At 34.5% G+C, this 15,469-nt stretch overlaps 1 protein-coding gene and 1 long non-coding RNA gene across 7 annotated transcripts in view; one reads left to right on the top strand and one right to left on the bottom strand.

Moving 5' to 3' along the window:
- The window catches only part of LOC106506297, a 470,369-nt gene that overhangs the window by 430,941 nt on the left and 23,959 nt on the right, over positions 1-15,469 (bottom strand). The gene's annotated exons all lie outside the window — the stretch shown is intronic.
- Positions 1-15,469, top strand: part of TFPI (tissue factor pathway inhibitor) — a 64,880-nt gene that overhangs the window by 26,054 nt on the left and 23,357 nt on the right. For 5 of the 6 annotated variants that reach the window (XM_013984329.2, XM_013984326.2, XM_013984328.2 and 2 more), the window contains 3 exons: positions 3,181-3,303; positions 8,564-8,761; positions 14,808-14,852. In XM_013984329.2, coding sequence (XP_013839783.1) covers positions 3,195-3,303; positions 8,564-8,761; positions 14,808-14,852 — 352 coding nt within the window. In that variant the 5' untranslated portion in view covers positions 3,181-3,194. 6 annotated transcript variants of the gene reach the window in all.

The following is a 15,469-nucleotide window of genomic DNA, read 5'->3' as shown; positions in this document are numbered from 1 at the left end:
AATTTGGAAATGCAATTACCGCATCCCCATGGAAGATACTATTGCACATTACCATATTAAGGATTCTTTAAAAGTCCTATTATCGAGAAAACTATATAAATTTTTTAACTCAGATATAAATGTATATTAACCTATGAACACATTTTAATGTAACAATTAGTAACATCTTGCTGAATTAGTGTTCTAAGAACATACCTTGACCTAAAAGGATAAAATTGATGGTGCAAATTACCATTAAAGTGAATATAAAATGTAAGTTATACAATGTAATTATAAGTTATTCTGCAAAGGGAGTAAAATGTGTTAGTTCAAATGCATAAATTTTTAGAACCGAATGTATTTAAGGACAATCTAGCCCAAGTCATGCCTTTTATGAATCAGGGTTAGAAACAAATTTATTTTTGAAGGCTGCTTAGGTTGCTGACATAGGAGAGCTTAGAATTTTTAGTTTATTGCCCCAATGTACAAATACTTTTTAAATTCAAGGTAAATAATTTAACATATGTTTATTGTCCACAACTATGTGCCTGATACATGCAAAAATATTCTCACAATTCATCTTGGCACCTAACATTTCATTTTTATTTAACTCAGTGGGTTGAGCATAAATTCCTTGGAATTCCTGTCATGGCACAGTGGTTAACGAATCCAACTAGGAACCATGAGGTTGAGGGTTCGATCCCTGGCCTTGCTCAGTGGGTTAACGATCCGGCATTTCTGTGAGCTGTGGTGTAGGTTGCAGATGCAGCTCAGATCCCTCATTGCTGTGGCTCTGGTGTAGGCCAGTGGCTACAGTTCTGATTCGACCCCTAGCCTGGGAATCTCTATATGTCGTGGGAGCGGCCCTAGAGAAAGCAAAAAGACAAAAAAAAAAAAAAAAAAAATTCCTTAAGGGTCAAGTTGTTCTCTAGATTTTTAAATCTCCCTTAGTGTCTAATATTCTTTGGCACAACTAGTCACTAACAAAATGTGACACATTTATATAATATATTCTTGCTTAAATAACTTCTGATGACAGATTAGAAATTAAAGGAATTTAGCAAGAGTGAAGGCCCTCTTCCTGGTTCATAGCTGGTGCCTTCTCACTATGTCCTTACATGATGGAAGGGACAAGAGACCTCTGTGGAATCTCTTTTTCTAAGAACACTATTCCCTCCCTCATGACCTGATCACCTCTGAAAGGCCCTGCTTCCTAATACAATCATCTTTGGGAGTTGGAATTCTACATAAGGATGTGAAGGAAAATAAACATTCAGGACAATAGTATATTCCCACCAACAATGTTGGAGGTCCACATTCTCACTAACATTTTTTAATTTTAATTTTATGGCTGCACCCATGGCATATGGAAATTCCCAGGCTGGGAAATGAACCTGCACCTCTTGCAGCAACCTGAACCGCTACAGTAGGACCCTTAACCCACTGCACCATGGTGGGAACCCTTCCCTAACATTTTGTATTGTTATTTTTTATTAACTTTAGTTGTAGTATCTCACAATAGTGCTAATTTGTATTTTCTTGATAAATAATGATGTTGAGCATCTTTTAACATGCTTATTGGCTTATATATACTCTTTTGAAAAGTGTCTGTTCAATCTTTAATCTAACCACAGTATATATGTAAATGTAAGCTTATATTTAAATACATATATACTTGTGGATTCATATAATTTATGATATGATCTAGAAGGTATATAACAACTACTAAAATTCCAAAATATGTTAACATTTCCAAAGTGTTGTAAGAAAATAGGTTATACTGTTCACCACTGATTTGAATAAAGTTTAAAGCAAAATTCCATGTTTTACTTTATTATTTATTATAAGGATACACTTTAATGATATATATTGCACCTCGATCCAGCATAGATTTAAAGATAGTATTCTCTAAATTATTTTTGATGAAATATCTGTTCCAGCATTTGTGAATGTTTCCTGGTAAGATTGCCCTCTCCTTCCTGATTCTGATAGCATCAGCGGCTGAACCATGTGCATGCATTCCCTTCTTTTTCTCTTCCTGTGCTGTGTGAACATCACACATTTCCTTCCGCTTTTGAATTCAAAAGATAAATAGCCTTAAAGAAAAAAAAAATTACAGGTGCTTTTCCATTCCTTTTTGCTAGGGATCTTTAAATAATTTTGAAACAAGAAGTCTCACTCTCTTGCGAAATCTGTTTTCCATAGGGTATAAATGTGTTGATTTATCACTTAAAGTCACTTTCCTGCGAAACTCCTTTGAATCATATAACTCCCTAAGTAGAGGCGGAAGAACTGGAGTAAAGGGCTGTCTATAAGTTTAGACATTTCTTTTTTTCAACTGTTCTGTTTGCAATCTCATAGAAAACCTGATTAGAAAATTGGTTATAAAAACAGAAATATATTTTAAAGGAAACCTGCATGAAAATTTGGAAATGTGTTTCTTTTTTAATATATTTTTTTTTTTTTGTCTTTTTTGCTATTTCTTTGGGCTGCTCCCGCGGCATATGGAGGTTCCCAGGCTAGGGGTCGAATCGGAGCTGTAGCCGCTGGCCTACGCCAGAACCACAGCAACGCGGGATCCGAGCCGCGTCTGCAACCTACACCACAGCTCACGGCAACGCCCGATCCTTAACCCACTGAGCAAGGCCAGGGACCAAACCCGCAACCTCATGGTTCCTAGTCGGATTCGTTAACCACTGCGCCACGAGGGAACTCCTGGTTCTTTTTTAAACACAAGGGGGAGGTGGAAAGAGATATCAGAATTTGAAAATTGCATTAAATAATAGAAAAAATGGAAGAAAAATGACAATATAATTACTTCTGACTCAAAAAAGAATAGCTATGAGAAAGATATGGCACACAAGAAGTGCATATGAAAATGGATCTTAATACATACTTAGACATGTTGATCAGCATTTACCCATGTCTCTCAGTTATTGCCATTTTAATTTGAAAGTTCAAGATTGAAATTGTGACCTGTGTAGTTGAATATTATTAGATATATGCACCAAAAGTATACATGTCTAAAATATTGTATGTTTTAAATATGACTTACGGAATTTGTGGACAGAGAGGTATGAGAATACACCTTAACTGTCAAAGAAATTTACATGTGGAGGTATGCATAAGATTCCTACTAGTCTATACATAATTTCCTATTACCACTATATTTATTAGATATATTTGGGTTCTATATTTCAGAGATCATTGAAACAATGAAGGAAGGACAGATTTTTGGGGCTTCTGTATGTCTGCTGCTTAGTTGTGCCTTTGGACCTCTTACTGCTATTCCTGAGGAAGGTGAAGAATATGCAAACATTACAGGTAAAATGTTAGAAGCATTCCTTTTTTTAAGCTAGTCAAAGCTCTCAATTTTAATCTAAAAATTTAATATATTTTTCTCCATCCTGTAGAAAAATCAGTTTTTATTGAAGTGACATTTTTTTTCCAAACCTTAGTCTAAAACTGTTACCTTAGCAAGGAAGGTCTCTTTTTTTTCAAACCACATATTAAATATTGAAGTATCTCTGGAAAATTGCAAGGAGCAAAATAATGTAGACATAACTCTCTATGAACCTTGATGTTACTCGGCTAGGAAAAGTGTGAGAAGGAAAAGGAAGCTACAGACATCTGAGGTTTTAGCCACTCTCTTCTTGCCCTTACTCATCAAATAAATACTTCCCAGATGAGTCCAATGGGAGTATCTAGTCAAGCAAGACACCAAGAGATTTGGATAACAGAAGTCCGTTCTAATCCCATATAGTTCTGTGTCTAAAAGTAAAATACAGTTGACCCTTGGCAGTGCAGAGGTTAGGGGCCCCAACCATTTGTGAAGTCAGAAATCTGCCTATAACTTACAGCCAGCTCTCTGTATCTTTAATTCCCCTATGTCTGGGGTTCTGAATAGATTCAACCAACCACAGATCATGTCGTACTGTAGTATTTACCACTGAAAAAAATTCAAGTATAAGTGAACCCATATGGTTCAAACTCATGTTGTTTAAGGGTCAACTGTATTAACAATAAAACAAAAGAACAAGGAGGAGACTGCGTAGTGATCATTATTATAGATTTATTTCTTTCTCAAAAGTAATATTTTGTGGCAAATTTGTAAATTACCGATAGAAATCTCAAGTCATTCTTAATAATGAGCAACAAAAAGCGATAGATTCTACTTGTATGTATGGTTATGATATAAAAAAGATTTTCATACTGAAGTGAAGACATTATTTCAACATAGTATAGTAAATGAAAGGATATGCATAGGCATGCATAGGATGCTGCTATAATACAAGGAAAGGGACTCATTTAAGCTTGGCAGTCTGAGAACTTGGCATAGGAAAGCGGCCAAGTGGTACATGCTGCATCACTTCAGCCCACACCCAAGAATGAGGCACTGGGAGCAGATCTAAAGATCTGCACCAACCAGACCCACAGCTTGAAGTCTACCTGCCCAGGCAGACCCAGCCTACATCAGCCCCAGCTGACGGGTAGATGAGAAGCAAACCCAGCTAGGATCAGAACAGCCACTGACATCCTACTCATGAGTGAAAAATAAATGCTTATTATTATATGCATGAGAGAAATAGATACATTGTTAGGAAAATTTCCTAAAGATGGAATGTTATTTGATAAAGTCAAAACCATTATGTGTTTTATGAAAAAAAGAATTGAACACTATGAGATTAACTTGAATCTTTCATTCAGCTCATTTCTTAAAAGGGACAGCTGAAGTTCTAATATTTTGGATGTTGAGTAGACAAGGGATGTGGAGTTTAAAGTAAGTCCTGATAGGGAAAACGCCAGCAATCCCATCTTGAAGAGTGAGAGGAAAAAGGGTTCAAGTGTTCCCAGTATTCACCTAGTCCAAGTCCCCTCAATTAGGCTGAGAAATGCATGGCAGTTAAGCGGGACGTTCCTGAAGTAGTTGCTGCTGCCACAGTTGGCCAAGAAACCAGAATAAAACCCATCAATAATTAAGCCAGAGTTTTAAATCCAGACCAAACCTGCTGGATAAGGAAAAATGTTGATTATAAGGCTAGACTTGAAGACCACTTAGCTGACTTGCTGCAGTCTTATCCAGAGTTGCTTTTATTTTGTTTTTAATTAATCTTGCAATGGTATGATCCTGCATCTGAATAAACTCAATTTTGGAGATAGCATTTATCAAATTATGCCACAGCCATGCCATCATCTTATAGAAGTATACCATTTCATTGAAATAATGCGTTATTTTATTGAAAAACATAAAAGATTTTAAGGTTTCTCTCACAAGTCAGTAGTAGACTTTTTAAAATTAGTCCCACTAGCTAGGGAGGATGAAATAGAAGAAACTTCTTGATAATACAAAAATAGTAATAACAAATAGCAGTGATAAGCTTTAAAAAAAAATTCTTTTAGACCAGGAGAGGGAAGATTAGCAGGGAGCATTTAGAGAAAGGCAAGTATCTTTTAGAAAATTTAGAATCAGACAGAACTAAGTTTGCATGTGTGGTTTGCTACATAGCAGCTTTGCAAAATTAGAGAAGTTTATGTAGATTCTCTGACTCCCAGTATCCTAATCTATAAATAAGTCCTGTAAATAACTACATGGAAACAGTTATGATATAAACTGCATAAAAGCATCTGATGCATTTTTCTAGCACAGGGAAGGCAGAGTACATGCCTCCGTTCTGTTCTAGAGAAATGAAATCTTCGAGTCAGAGAGTCAAGTGGCATGCAGTTTCCTGATAGCAGGTAACTTTAAAGCTCTAGATTCTCGAACAAATTCCAGGAGAATGAGGATTCTAACTGTCAAGGATATGCCATATCCCCAAATATGATCATGAACCTTCTATTCAACATCTCAGTACAGAGGGAAGGGAGAGTGAGACTGTAATCCTCAAACTGTGAAACATAAAATACAGTAAGTTAATCATGAAAAGATTAAATATAAAACATTTACCTCACTACATCATATTAAATTCCTCTTATATTGCCCTGTATGTGCTTTCCAGTTTTATGGCCTTAGGTGGATCCTTGTCACTGTCAACACTTTCTTTAAATCTCAGGAAAGTTACCCCTGACCCCCTCAGACAAGCTTAGGTACCTCTTTACATACTTGCACAGCATCCCTGACTTCTTGAATATTTACATAAGTAAGTCTTTAGGGTCTGCATGCTCCATGAAAGGGGGTGGGGTGATTACTGCCACTTAATTTACTATCATATCTGTCATGACAGCACAGTGCTTGACACACATGATTCTTAACTTTTAAAAAGGTTTATCCAAATTAAGAAATAAAAACAAGGCAGATTTTGATTCCTTTTGAGTGGAGTGACCTGGGTCTGTGTCTGGGGGCCACTGACCACTCCCTGAATTCAGGAATGCTGTGCAAGAGGGGAGGTTGCAAGTGCACTGAATAAAAGGATATTCTAATACAGGATTCATGTAAGAAATACATTTAAATGTGAATGTTAAAGATGAATAATTAGATAATAACTAATAAAATGCATTAATCAAAGTTAGTGCTTAGTGTTTTCTTTAGGAAACTGCTGTAAAATCACCATCTTTCATTATCAAAACTGTTTTTTTTTTAGTTTTTAGTGGTTTAGAAAAAAAATTGAGTGGAAACTGCATAATTAAATTGATGTGCTTGACCTAAATGCCAATTTAGGAATCTCAGTCACACAGTCCTGTGACAGTATCACTCAGTTATTAAGAAGGTAGATATCTTCTGTAAAACTGTGGGGGTCAATTCTAAAGCTATTGTTTATGGTGTGAACTGAGCTATTAATTTTTCCAGTGCTATTTTATAAATATGGATATAATAATGCCTAATTCAGAAAATTATTGTGGTCATTAAATAATATAATTAAAAAATGTCTAGAGCACAGTATTCAGTAAACATTAGTCGTTACTACTGGAACCATGGGCTACAATTATGGGCACCTATCTTTCTATTTGTGGTGCAATGCCACCACCTGGTGACACAATTACTAAATAGCAGGTTGTGTGGGGGGTAGTTTATCCTCATAATCCAGAAAATGTAAAATAAAAACTTTGGCATGATAATAGGAAATGTCAAATATATGAAAGTCAAAAGGAAGGGAATCATCAATGAGGAAGAATCTAAGTTATTAACTTATAATAAAGAGTTTCCCTGAATATACAGTATATGGTAACTGAGGTATCAGGTAAAGCTTTCTGCTTTCTACAGGTAGAGATCTATATTAAAGATGCCTGTCTGAAACACTGCTTCAATGATTTGGTGCCTACAAAGTTCTAAAGTAACATTAATTTGGGAGTCAGTGCCATCATTGTATGAGAAGTACTATGGAAATTTCTGAAGTAATAGTATATGGCCAAAAGATTCAAAATGTCAGAATATCTTTATGCCCAGGTCATTTCTCAAAATTATTTATGTGACCTCTGAAATTCTGAGATATGATTCTAAGATCAGATATTTAATAGGCCAAATTTTTGTTGGTCCTACAAAAATGTATCTCCAGCAGATAAACATAAAGTGCTAATTCAGTGATACACTGTGTGCTCTTAGTCAGATGCACCATTTAGTGTCCTTGAGGCAAAGCGTTCTAGCTTCTCCCAACTTTTTTACAACTCAAAATATCAGTTATAGAATACTCAATCTTTAAGAAGGAAATATAAACAGTAGTTACAAGTACACGTAAATGTACTACTTAGAAATGCTTTCAGTTATTTTTGAATTCAAATATTCAAATATAACTTCAGTGATAAGGGGAAAAACATATTTTCCATAAGTTATTTTTTAATTTATGTACAGATATTTATCTATGAAAAATATTTGCACAAGTATCCTAAAATGCTATTTTATATATGTTATGAATTTCTATAGAAAAATACTTGTGTGTATAATGTAAGAAAAATACTTATAATTTGTAATATTAAACACAAACTTTCATAATTAGGGAATGGTTTAATATTATATGACATATGCATACATATATGAATATAAACATACTGTTGCTTTTTTGTTTGTTTGACTTTTAGGGCCACAACTGCAGCATATGGAAGTTCCCTGACTAGGGGTCTAATCAGAGCTGTAGCTGCTGGCCACAGCAACAGCAATGCAGGATCCAAGCTGCATCTGTGACCTACATCACAGCTTACAGCAATGCTGGATCCTTAACCCACTGAGAGAGACCAGGGATTGAACCTGAATCCTCATGGATACTAGTCAGATTTGTTTCCCCTGAGCCATGATGGGGAACTCCCAACTGTTGCTTTTTTTTCATGAATATTGGGATCATGTATGAGCCCTAATCTGTTGCTTTTAAAGAATCACTTCATGTGTAAAAAAAATGACACAATACAACTGTGGATTAGGGAGAGGTCTCTACTTATTTGTAACGTCAACTCATCAGTTACCTTACAGCTACTACTCAATTCCATCAATAGATAGATCAATATGTACAAGTTTAAGCAATATCTATATTGCTTTCTAGACAATATTGCTTTCTAGACAAAAGTCTAGAAAAATAGTCATTTTCCTTTAATAGTTGTTTAATAATTGATAGAGTGCTGATGAAAGGTTATGTGTTATTCTTTTATTTTTATCTTGTAGATGCAAAGTTGCCACCAATGAAACCTATACATTCATTTTGTGCAATGAAAGCAGATGATGGCCCATGCAAAGCAATGATGAAGAGATTTTTTTTCAATATTAACACGCAACAGTGTGAAGAATTTATATATGGGGGATGTGAAGGAAATCAAAATCGATTTGAAAGTCTGGAAGAATGCAAAGAAAAATGTACAAGAGGTAGATGTCTGGAGATGCTTATCACCCAGGAGCATTTAGGGTTATTATTAAATCAAATCATATATTTGATAATTTTAGGTTAAAAAGAAAACAATTTTAACGATCTTAATTTTCAAGATTTCAAGGAATTCTTTTTTACTTCAGATTTAATGTTCAACTACCATTTTTCATGTTTTGTGCCAGTCATTATTAAATATATTAATCTCCTTGTTCTATACTCTCTCCCTGATAAAAAAATGAAGAAAACACTTAAATTCACAGAACGGGTTTTATATCTTCAACAAATTAAGTGTAATTCAGCCTCCCTGGGCAGCTATGAGTTGGCAGGAAAGAAATTGTTATTCACAATGACTTAGACTTTCCTTTATCCGTACAATTATCTCATAGCTGCCCTCTGTCAAGATAATGAATCTGATAAACCATTTTGAGGCTTTCAATAGCTACTAATTAGAAAATTAGAGAAATATATATATGATACTTAAGTCATCCTCTTTTGAACCTTGGACTAATATGGAAAAGAAAATATCATCCCTGCTGACTTTACTGATCCCAATCTTCCTTTCATATTTTTACTAAGTTATAGGTTTAAGAGCATATCACATTATATTATTATTAAACTGTATTGAACAGTTTTATTCTGTTATAATCATATTAAAACTTTTTTTGCAAATATTACAAATTACAATGTTTTATGTGACTTTCTCTCTTCAGACTGAGATGAAATTCCAAATAACTACTGGTCAAAATTTTGAGCATCTTTATCTGTTTTATTCTTCTGAATTGTGAGCTACTTGAGAGATAGAAGACACTGAGTTGTCTTTATTTCCCCAGTTTCTAACCCCATATTTCCCCATTGCATGTTCTTAGAGCCAGTTGAATGTAATTGCAGGGCTACAGAGGTGGTAACTTCTAATGCCAGTGTCTTGGGGTTTTTTTCTTGCAAAGCAGGGAGCTCTGCATGCTCACTCTGATAATGCTTTCCTACACAGCTTTTACAAAACAGCCCTGGCATCATGATGTTCTTGGCTTGGGAAAAAAGCTCAATGTGGTAAAAAGAGAAAGTTTTCTCCCCCTGTGACTCTGAGATGCTTTGTTGTATGCTCCAGGGCTGACAGAAAAGAACTGATGTGAATGTATTTCTTTATCTTTGAGCACTTTACCCCTCTTTCCTCTCCATAGATGTGTTAGAAATGTTACTACACACAGATTAGCCAGTTCAGTGGTTCTCTGTGGTACCTTTGGTTTTTTGTGATTGCCTGGTCATTTTCCATTCATCACAGAGTTCTATACCCTGTTGTCTTCCATACTGGGCCAAGCATCCTTTTGTGTTGAGTAGAGGCTCACTTGGGTTCAGCACCTTGGCTAGAGGCCTAGTTGCCTCATTCTTTCTAATCCTCACTTTTTCATGTGGCAGCCTTTTTATTTTTATCAATTGGCCTTTTCCCTGAAATACATACCTCTTTTGCTTTTATAATCTACAAGCTTTTATTTCACTGCTGTGTAAAGTTACCTTTTTCTTTAGAAACTAACCAAACATAATCATTTTGTTTTTCAGTGAGTGTCCAGTTACATATGATGTATTCTCAAACATCATTACACTTACCATAACTATATGAATTTTCATTATCTCTTCAAAAGCCATTTTATATTATTGTTTGAATATTTGAGTGTTTTATATAGTAAGCTACTGTTAAGGATATAGCTGACATATAGAAAAAGTATTACTAAGTTTTTAAAAAATCACCTAAGGAGAAAATTCCATCTTTAGCTGTAATGGGATAACTGTAACTGACCTTTCTCTCCTAATGTAAATAGCTAGAAAAGTGAACAAAATATATGAAGCAGCTATTTACAGACATTGATCAAAAGGCAGTGTAGGATTATGATCTCTGTGAGAAGGGAAACACATGAGGCTAGCCCTCCCATCTCCCCATCATTCTGCATGAAGGTACTCTTGACCATAGTTAAAGGAGAAAAATCCAAGCAAAGCACAGTGGTCTCCCTGGTAAAGGGTATGGAGATTGGAGACTTGTAGACTGAGGTACCTGGACTTTGAGGGACAGTATATGAAAAAGAATGGGTATCTATAGAGGAAATGCTAAAAAAAATTCTGGATAAGGGTCCATTTGAGTTTGTCACTGAATAAGAAAATTGCATGCATTTGGTGAAATTCTGTGAGTTTGAGAAAATAATTCTAGGGATTTGTAAACGGAATAATTCCTAGAGCTCACACATGGCTAAAAGAAAAGTTGCATTTAATTTACTATATTATGGCAAGCCTAAAGTAGCTTCTACCCTACTAGTACTACTGCTACTACTAAATTAAGAGTAGAAGCTACTCTAGGCTTGCCATAATGAAGCTTAAAACAAGCTTTAAAAATTCCAGATTATCCATAAGTAATTTAACAACCTGACAAAAAGCACTTCAACATTCTTTAAAGGAAGACAATAAAATATAGCAGCCAATAGTATAATATTCAAAAATATCTATAATTCTCCCTTGCTCCCAATACTAAAATATTCAAAGAAGCAGCAAATTGTGATCCATATTTAGGAAATAATTACTCAATTCAAACAGAGAAATGACCGAGGCAACAGAATTAGTAAACAAGATCTTCAAAATAGCTATTATAAATAAGCTAAAGGATTTAAAGAAAACATGAACACAATAAGGAGAAAAATGGAGTATATAAAAGATAACTAAATGGAATTTCTAAACCTAAAAAATATAAAATATAAATAAATTCACCAGATGTACTTCAAGCAGATTAGATATTACAGAAGAAAAGGTCTGTAAACTTAAAAGACTGAGCAATACAAACTGTTCAAAATGAAGAACAGTAGGGGAGAAAAAAATGATTAAAGAAGTGAACAAAAAAGAATATATCCCAATAACTCATGACCCAACATCAAGAAACCTATGAAAATTTATAATTGGAGTCCTGGAAATTGGGCCAGAAGAAATATGTGAATGTATTCTTTTTTGAAAAATAGGTGTATGTAATGTGGAAATTAAAGAATTAGATGAAAGAGATCAAATTCCCACTTAGCTTTTTAGCCAATCAGCTTCTATAGGAAGCTTAAGTGTGTTACATTAATTTTTTTTTTATTTTTTTGTCTTTTCCAGGGCAGCACCCACGGCATATGGAGGTTCCCAAGCTAGGGGTCTAATTGGAGCTGTAGCTACTGGCCTGAGCCAGAGCCACAGCAATGTGGGATCTGAGCTGCCTCTTTCACCTAGACACAGCTCACATCAACGATGGATCCCTACCCACTGAGTGAGGCCAGGGATCAAACCTGCAACCTCGTGGTTCCTAGTTGAATTTGTTAACCACTGAGCCATGATGGGAACTCCTGCTACATTAAATAGTGGGGCATCAATTCCTCAAACATCTTTAATAGCTGTAGAAAATATGCTGTTTATATTAATTACTGATTTACTGGTTGAGCCAATTGTGACGCGTGGCTTTTCCTGGGTATTTACATGAGAATTTTCTCCACGGGGAACTAAAGAGTACGTAGATTTTCCATTTTATTTATTTATTTTTGGCTGCGCCTGCTGCATGTAAAAGTTCCCAGGCCAGGGACTGAACTTGTACCACAGCAGCAACCCACGCCATAGCAGTGACAATGCTGGATTCTTAATGCACTGAGTCACCAGGGAATTCCCTGTTCTTTTTATTTTTAAATTTGTTATGTCATGTTTTATTTGTTTGGAATAGCAAAGACTTATTTATAATAAGAATATTCTGCCCATAGAGCCATTTTCCCACCTGCTTAGAAGATTTTCTAGGCTGACTTCAATGAAGGAGAAATACTAAAAGTTAGCATTCAGATTTTACCCTTCCTTCCCCTAACCAAAAAAGAAAAAAAGATGTAGAGAAAAGGGAACCCTTATGCATTGCTGATGGGAATGTAAAATGATGTAGCTATTATGGATAACAATATGATGGTTCCTCAAAAAATTACACAATTACTATGTGATCCAGCAATTTAATTTCTGGAATATATTCAGAACAATTGAAAGCAGGGTTCAAAGAGACTGTACACATAAAAATGATTAAGATGGTATTTTATGATGATTTTATGTTATGCATTTTTTTAATCGCAATTGAGAAAAGTGAGGAATATAAAAAGAAAGAATAGAGTAAAAAAATTATAATTGCTAAAATGTATCAGATAATTGATTTGGGGATATTAATTTTAATATTCATAATGAAATATTTAAAATGTTAATTCATATGTGTTGAAGTTTAAGGAATTACTAAAGTAAATTATTAAAATATTGATGACTATTTAAGACATCATAAATAAATATGATGTTCTGCATAAATGTAGGAAAACAGGATAATTTAGATAATTTGCTGTAAACCTTATTTTTTCAGACTATAATTAGCATAAGCATCAGTTAAATAAGGTGTTTATGCTTGTTACTTTCAGACTCCTCAAAGTTACTCATTGGTAATATATATGCACTTAAAATTAAAATGTGCTAGAACACATTGAGTTAGTTTGAAGGTATACCACGTGAACTCATCTTATTTGGGATGAAATCAGAAATGAACTCTTTTAATATTGCATATACATTGAAATTAAACATCTCTATGTTCCCATCTATGGCACTCATCACTAAGTAAAACAGAGTTAAAGTGAGTACTTAGCACTCTAGTCTTATATACTGTTTATATGTATACATTCTTTTCCTCCCTTCATAAATTGAAACTAACATATCAGTTGTACATTAAAATAATTTAATGTAAGTTTATTTTGACAATACACTAATTAATTGGGGGTTAGCTATTTACAATGAAAAATCAGATTTCCTTAACATTTAAAATACAACTAGAATTACACACACACACACACCTTTTAAAAAAACTATTAAAATAAAACATAGTAAAATTCAAAAAGAAGACACCTATCACCTTACTCTCCAAAGTATAATCTGCCTGATCACTGGCTGAAAGGGGCATGTAAGCCAACTCATATCCACGTTCTTTCTCTCTTTCTCTCTCTGTCTCTCCTCTCTCTCCCTCCCTTTCTGTCTCTCTGGCGGTATTACTAATACTAAGCTAATTTTTTTGCGGGGGGGTCTTTTTAGGGCCACACTCATGGCATATGGAAGTTCCCAGGCTACAAGTCGAATTGGAGCTGCAGTCACCAGCCTATGCCCTAGCCACAGCAATGCTAGATCTTTAACCAACTGAGTGAGGCCAGGGATCAAACCTACGTCTTCGTGGATACTCATTTGTTAACTGCTGAGCCATGATGGGAACTCCCAATACTAAACTGCTTTGACCAAAGCTTTTCTCTGTAAAACAAATGGTTATTCACAAAATAAATATCACTCAGTTTTTCTAATGTTTACATGGACATATTAAAATTTTATATATCAACTTGAATTTCATTATCTATCATTTAAATTAGAATTTAGAATCCATACTTGAAATACAGTTCATCAAAGATAAGTAGCATTTTAGTTCTTGAGTGGAGTAGTTCTAATAATTCTATGAGATTTAACCAAAAAAATATGTCACAGATACATTTTTGGTTCACTTCTCCTCTGTACTTGGAAATAATAATGACACTTGTTATTGGATTGAGATAACGAGGCCAAGGAAGAAATCAGGAAAGCAGATGATTCTGCTTCCTTAACTCCTATTCTCACTTCTCTATAGAAATAATCTGTTTTCATAGACACAGTAGGTTGTTTGAATTAATTTTATATTTCTCATTATTTTAATAAATATTTTAATCATAGATATTTTGAATAGCAAGCTTTGTTCACCATTATTGCATTTTTTTGTGAATGCATTAGAAAGTTTCAACATGGTTTTTGAGACATTATTATTTTAAAATGTAAATGACTTTATGGTTACAGTAATTTAAATAATTTAATCTTTAAAGAAAATAATAAAATTATTGGCATTCTGTATAAGAATAATTTTAATAGTAATAAATATATCATCATAGTTTGTTAAATTGAAAATCATGACATTATATTATAAATTATGGTACTTGATATACATTATTGTTTTTCTTACAGATTATCCAAAGAAGACTAGAAGATTAAACACAACATTGCAAAAAGGTGAATGTTTATTTGTGTGCTAATTAGTAACATTTACATAAGGCACTTGGAAACTCAATTCTTAGTTTTCTCTGATAGGAGATTCATCATAAATCCATGTAATCTTTGAAATGGTGTTTTGTTTCAGTGAGTATAATGAAAAATTAGAGATAACATACCTGATATTTGGTAAGGGAAGACTTCAAACACTATATTTACTGGTTCTAATGCAGCATAATATCTAGTATTCGATCAGTAAAAATCCAGAGCCATAGACTTGCTATTTTTTTTTCTTTGTCTTTTTAGGGCCGCACCTGTGGCATATGGAGGTTCCCAGGCTAGGGGTCTAATCAGAGCTATAGCTGCCGGCCTACACCACAGCCACAGCAATGGGGGATCTGAGTCATGTCTGCGACCTACACCACAACTCATGGCAATGCCGGATCCTTAACCCACCTACACCACAGCTCACGGCAATGCTGGATCCTTAACCCACTGAGAAAGGCCAGGGATTGAACCTGCAACCTCATGGTTACTAGTCGGGTTCATTAACCCACTGAGCAACGATGGGAACTCCTGGACTTGGTATTTTAACATCTTCCAAATAGTGTTGCTGTTCTTACTTTAGTTTTCAGGTC

The sequence above is a fragment of the Sus scrofa genome, chromosome 15, assembly GCF_000003025.6.
Source record: "Sus scrofa isolate TJ Tabasco breed Duroc chromosome 15, Sscrofa11.1, whole genome shotgun sequence".
NCBI lineage: Eukaryota > Metazoa > Chordata > Mammalia > Artiodactyla > Suidae > Sus > Sus scrofa.
Note: the sequence above shows the minus strand (reverse complement) of the source record. Positions and strands in the feature narration are given on the sequence as shown.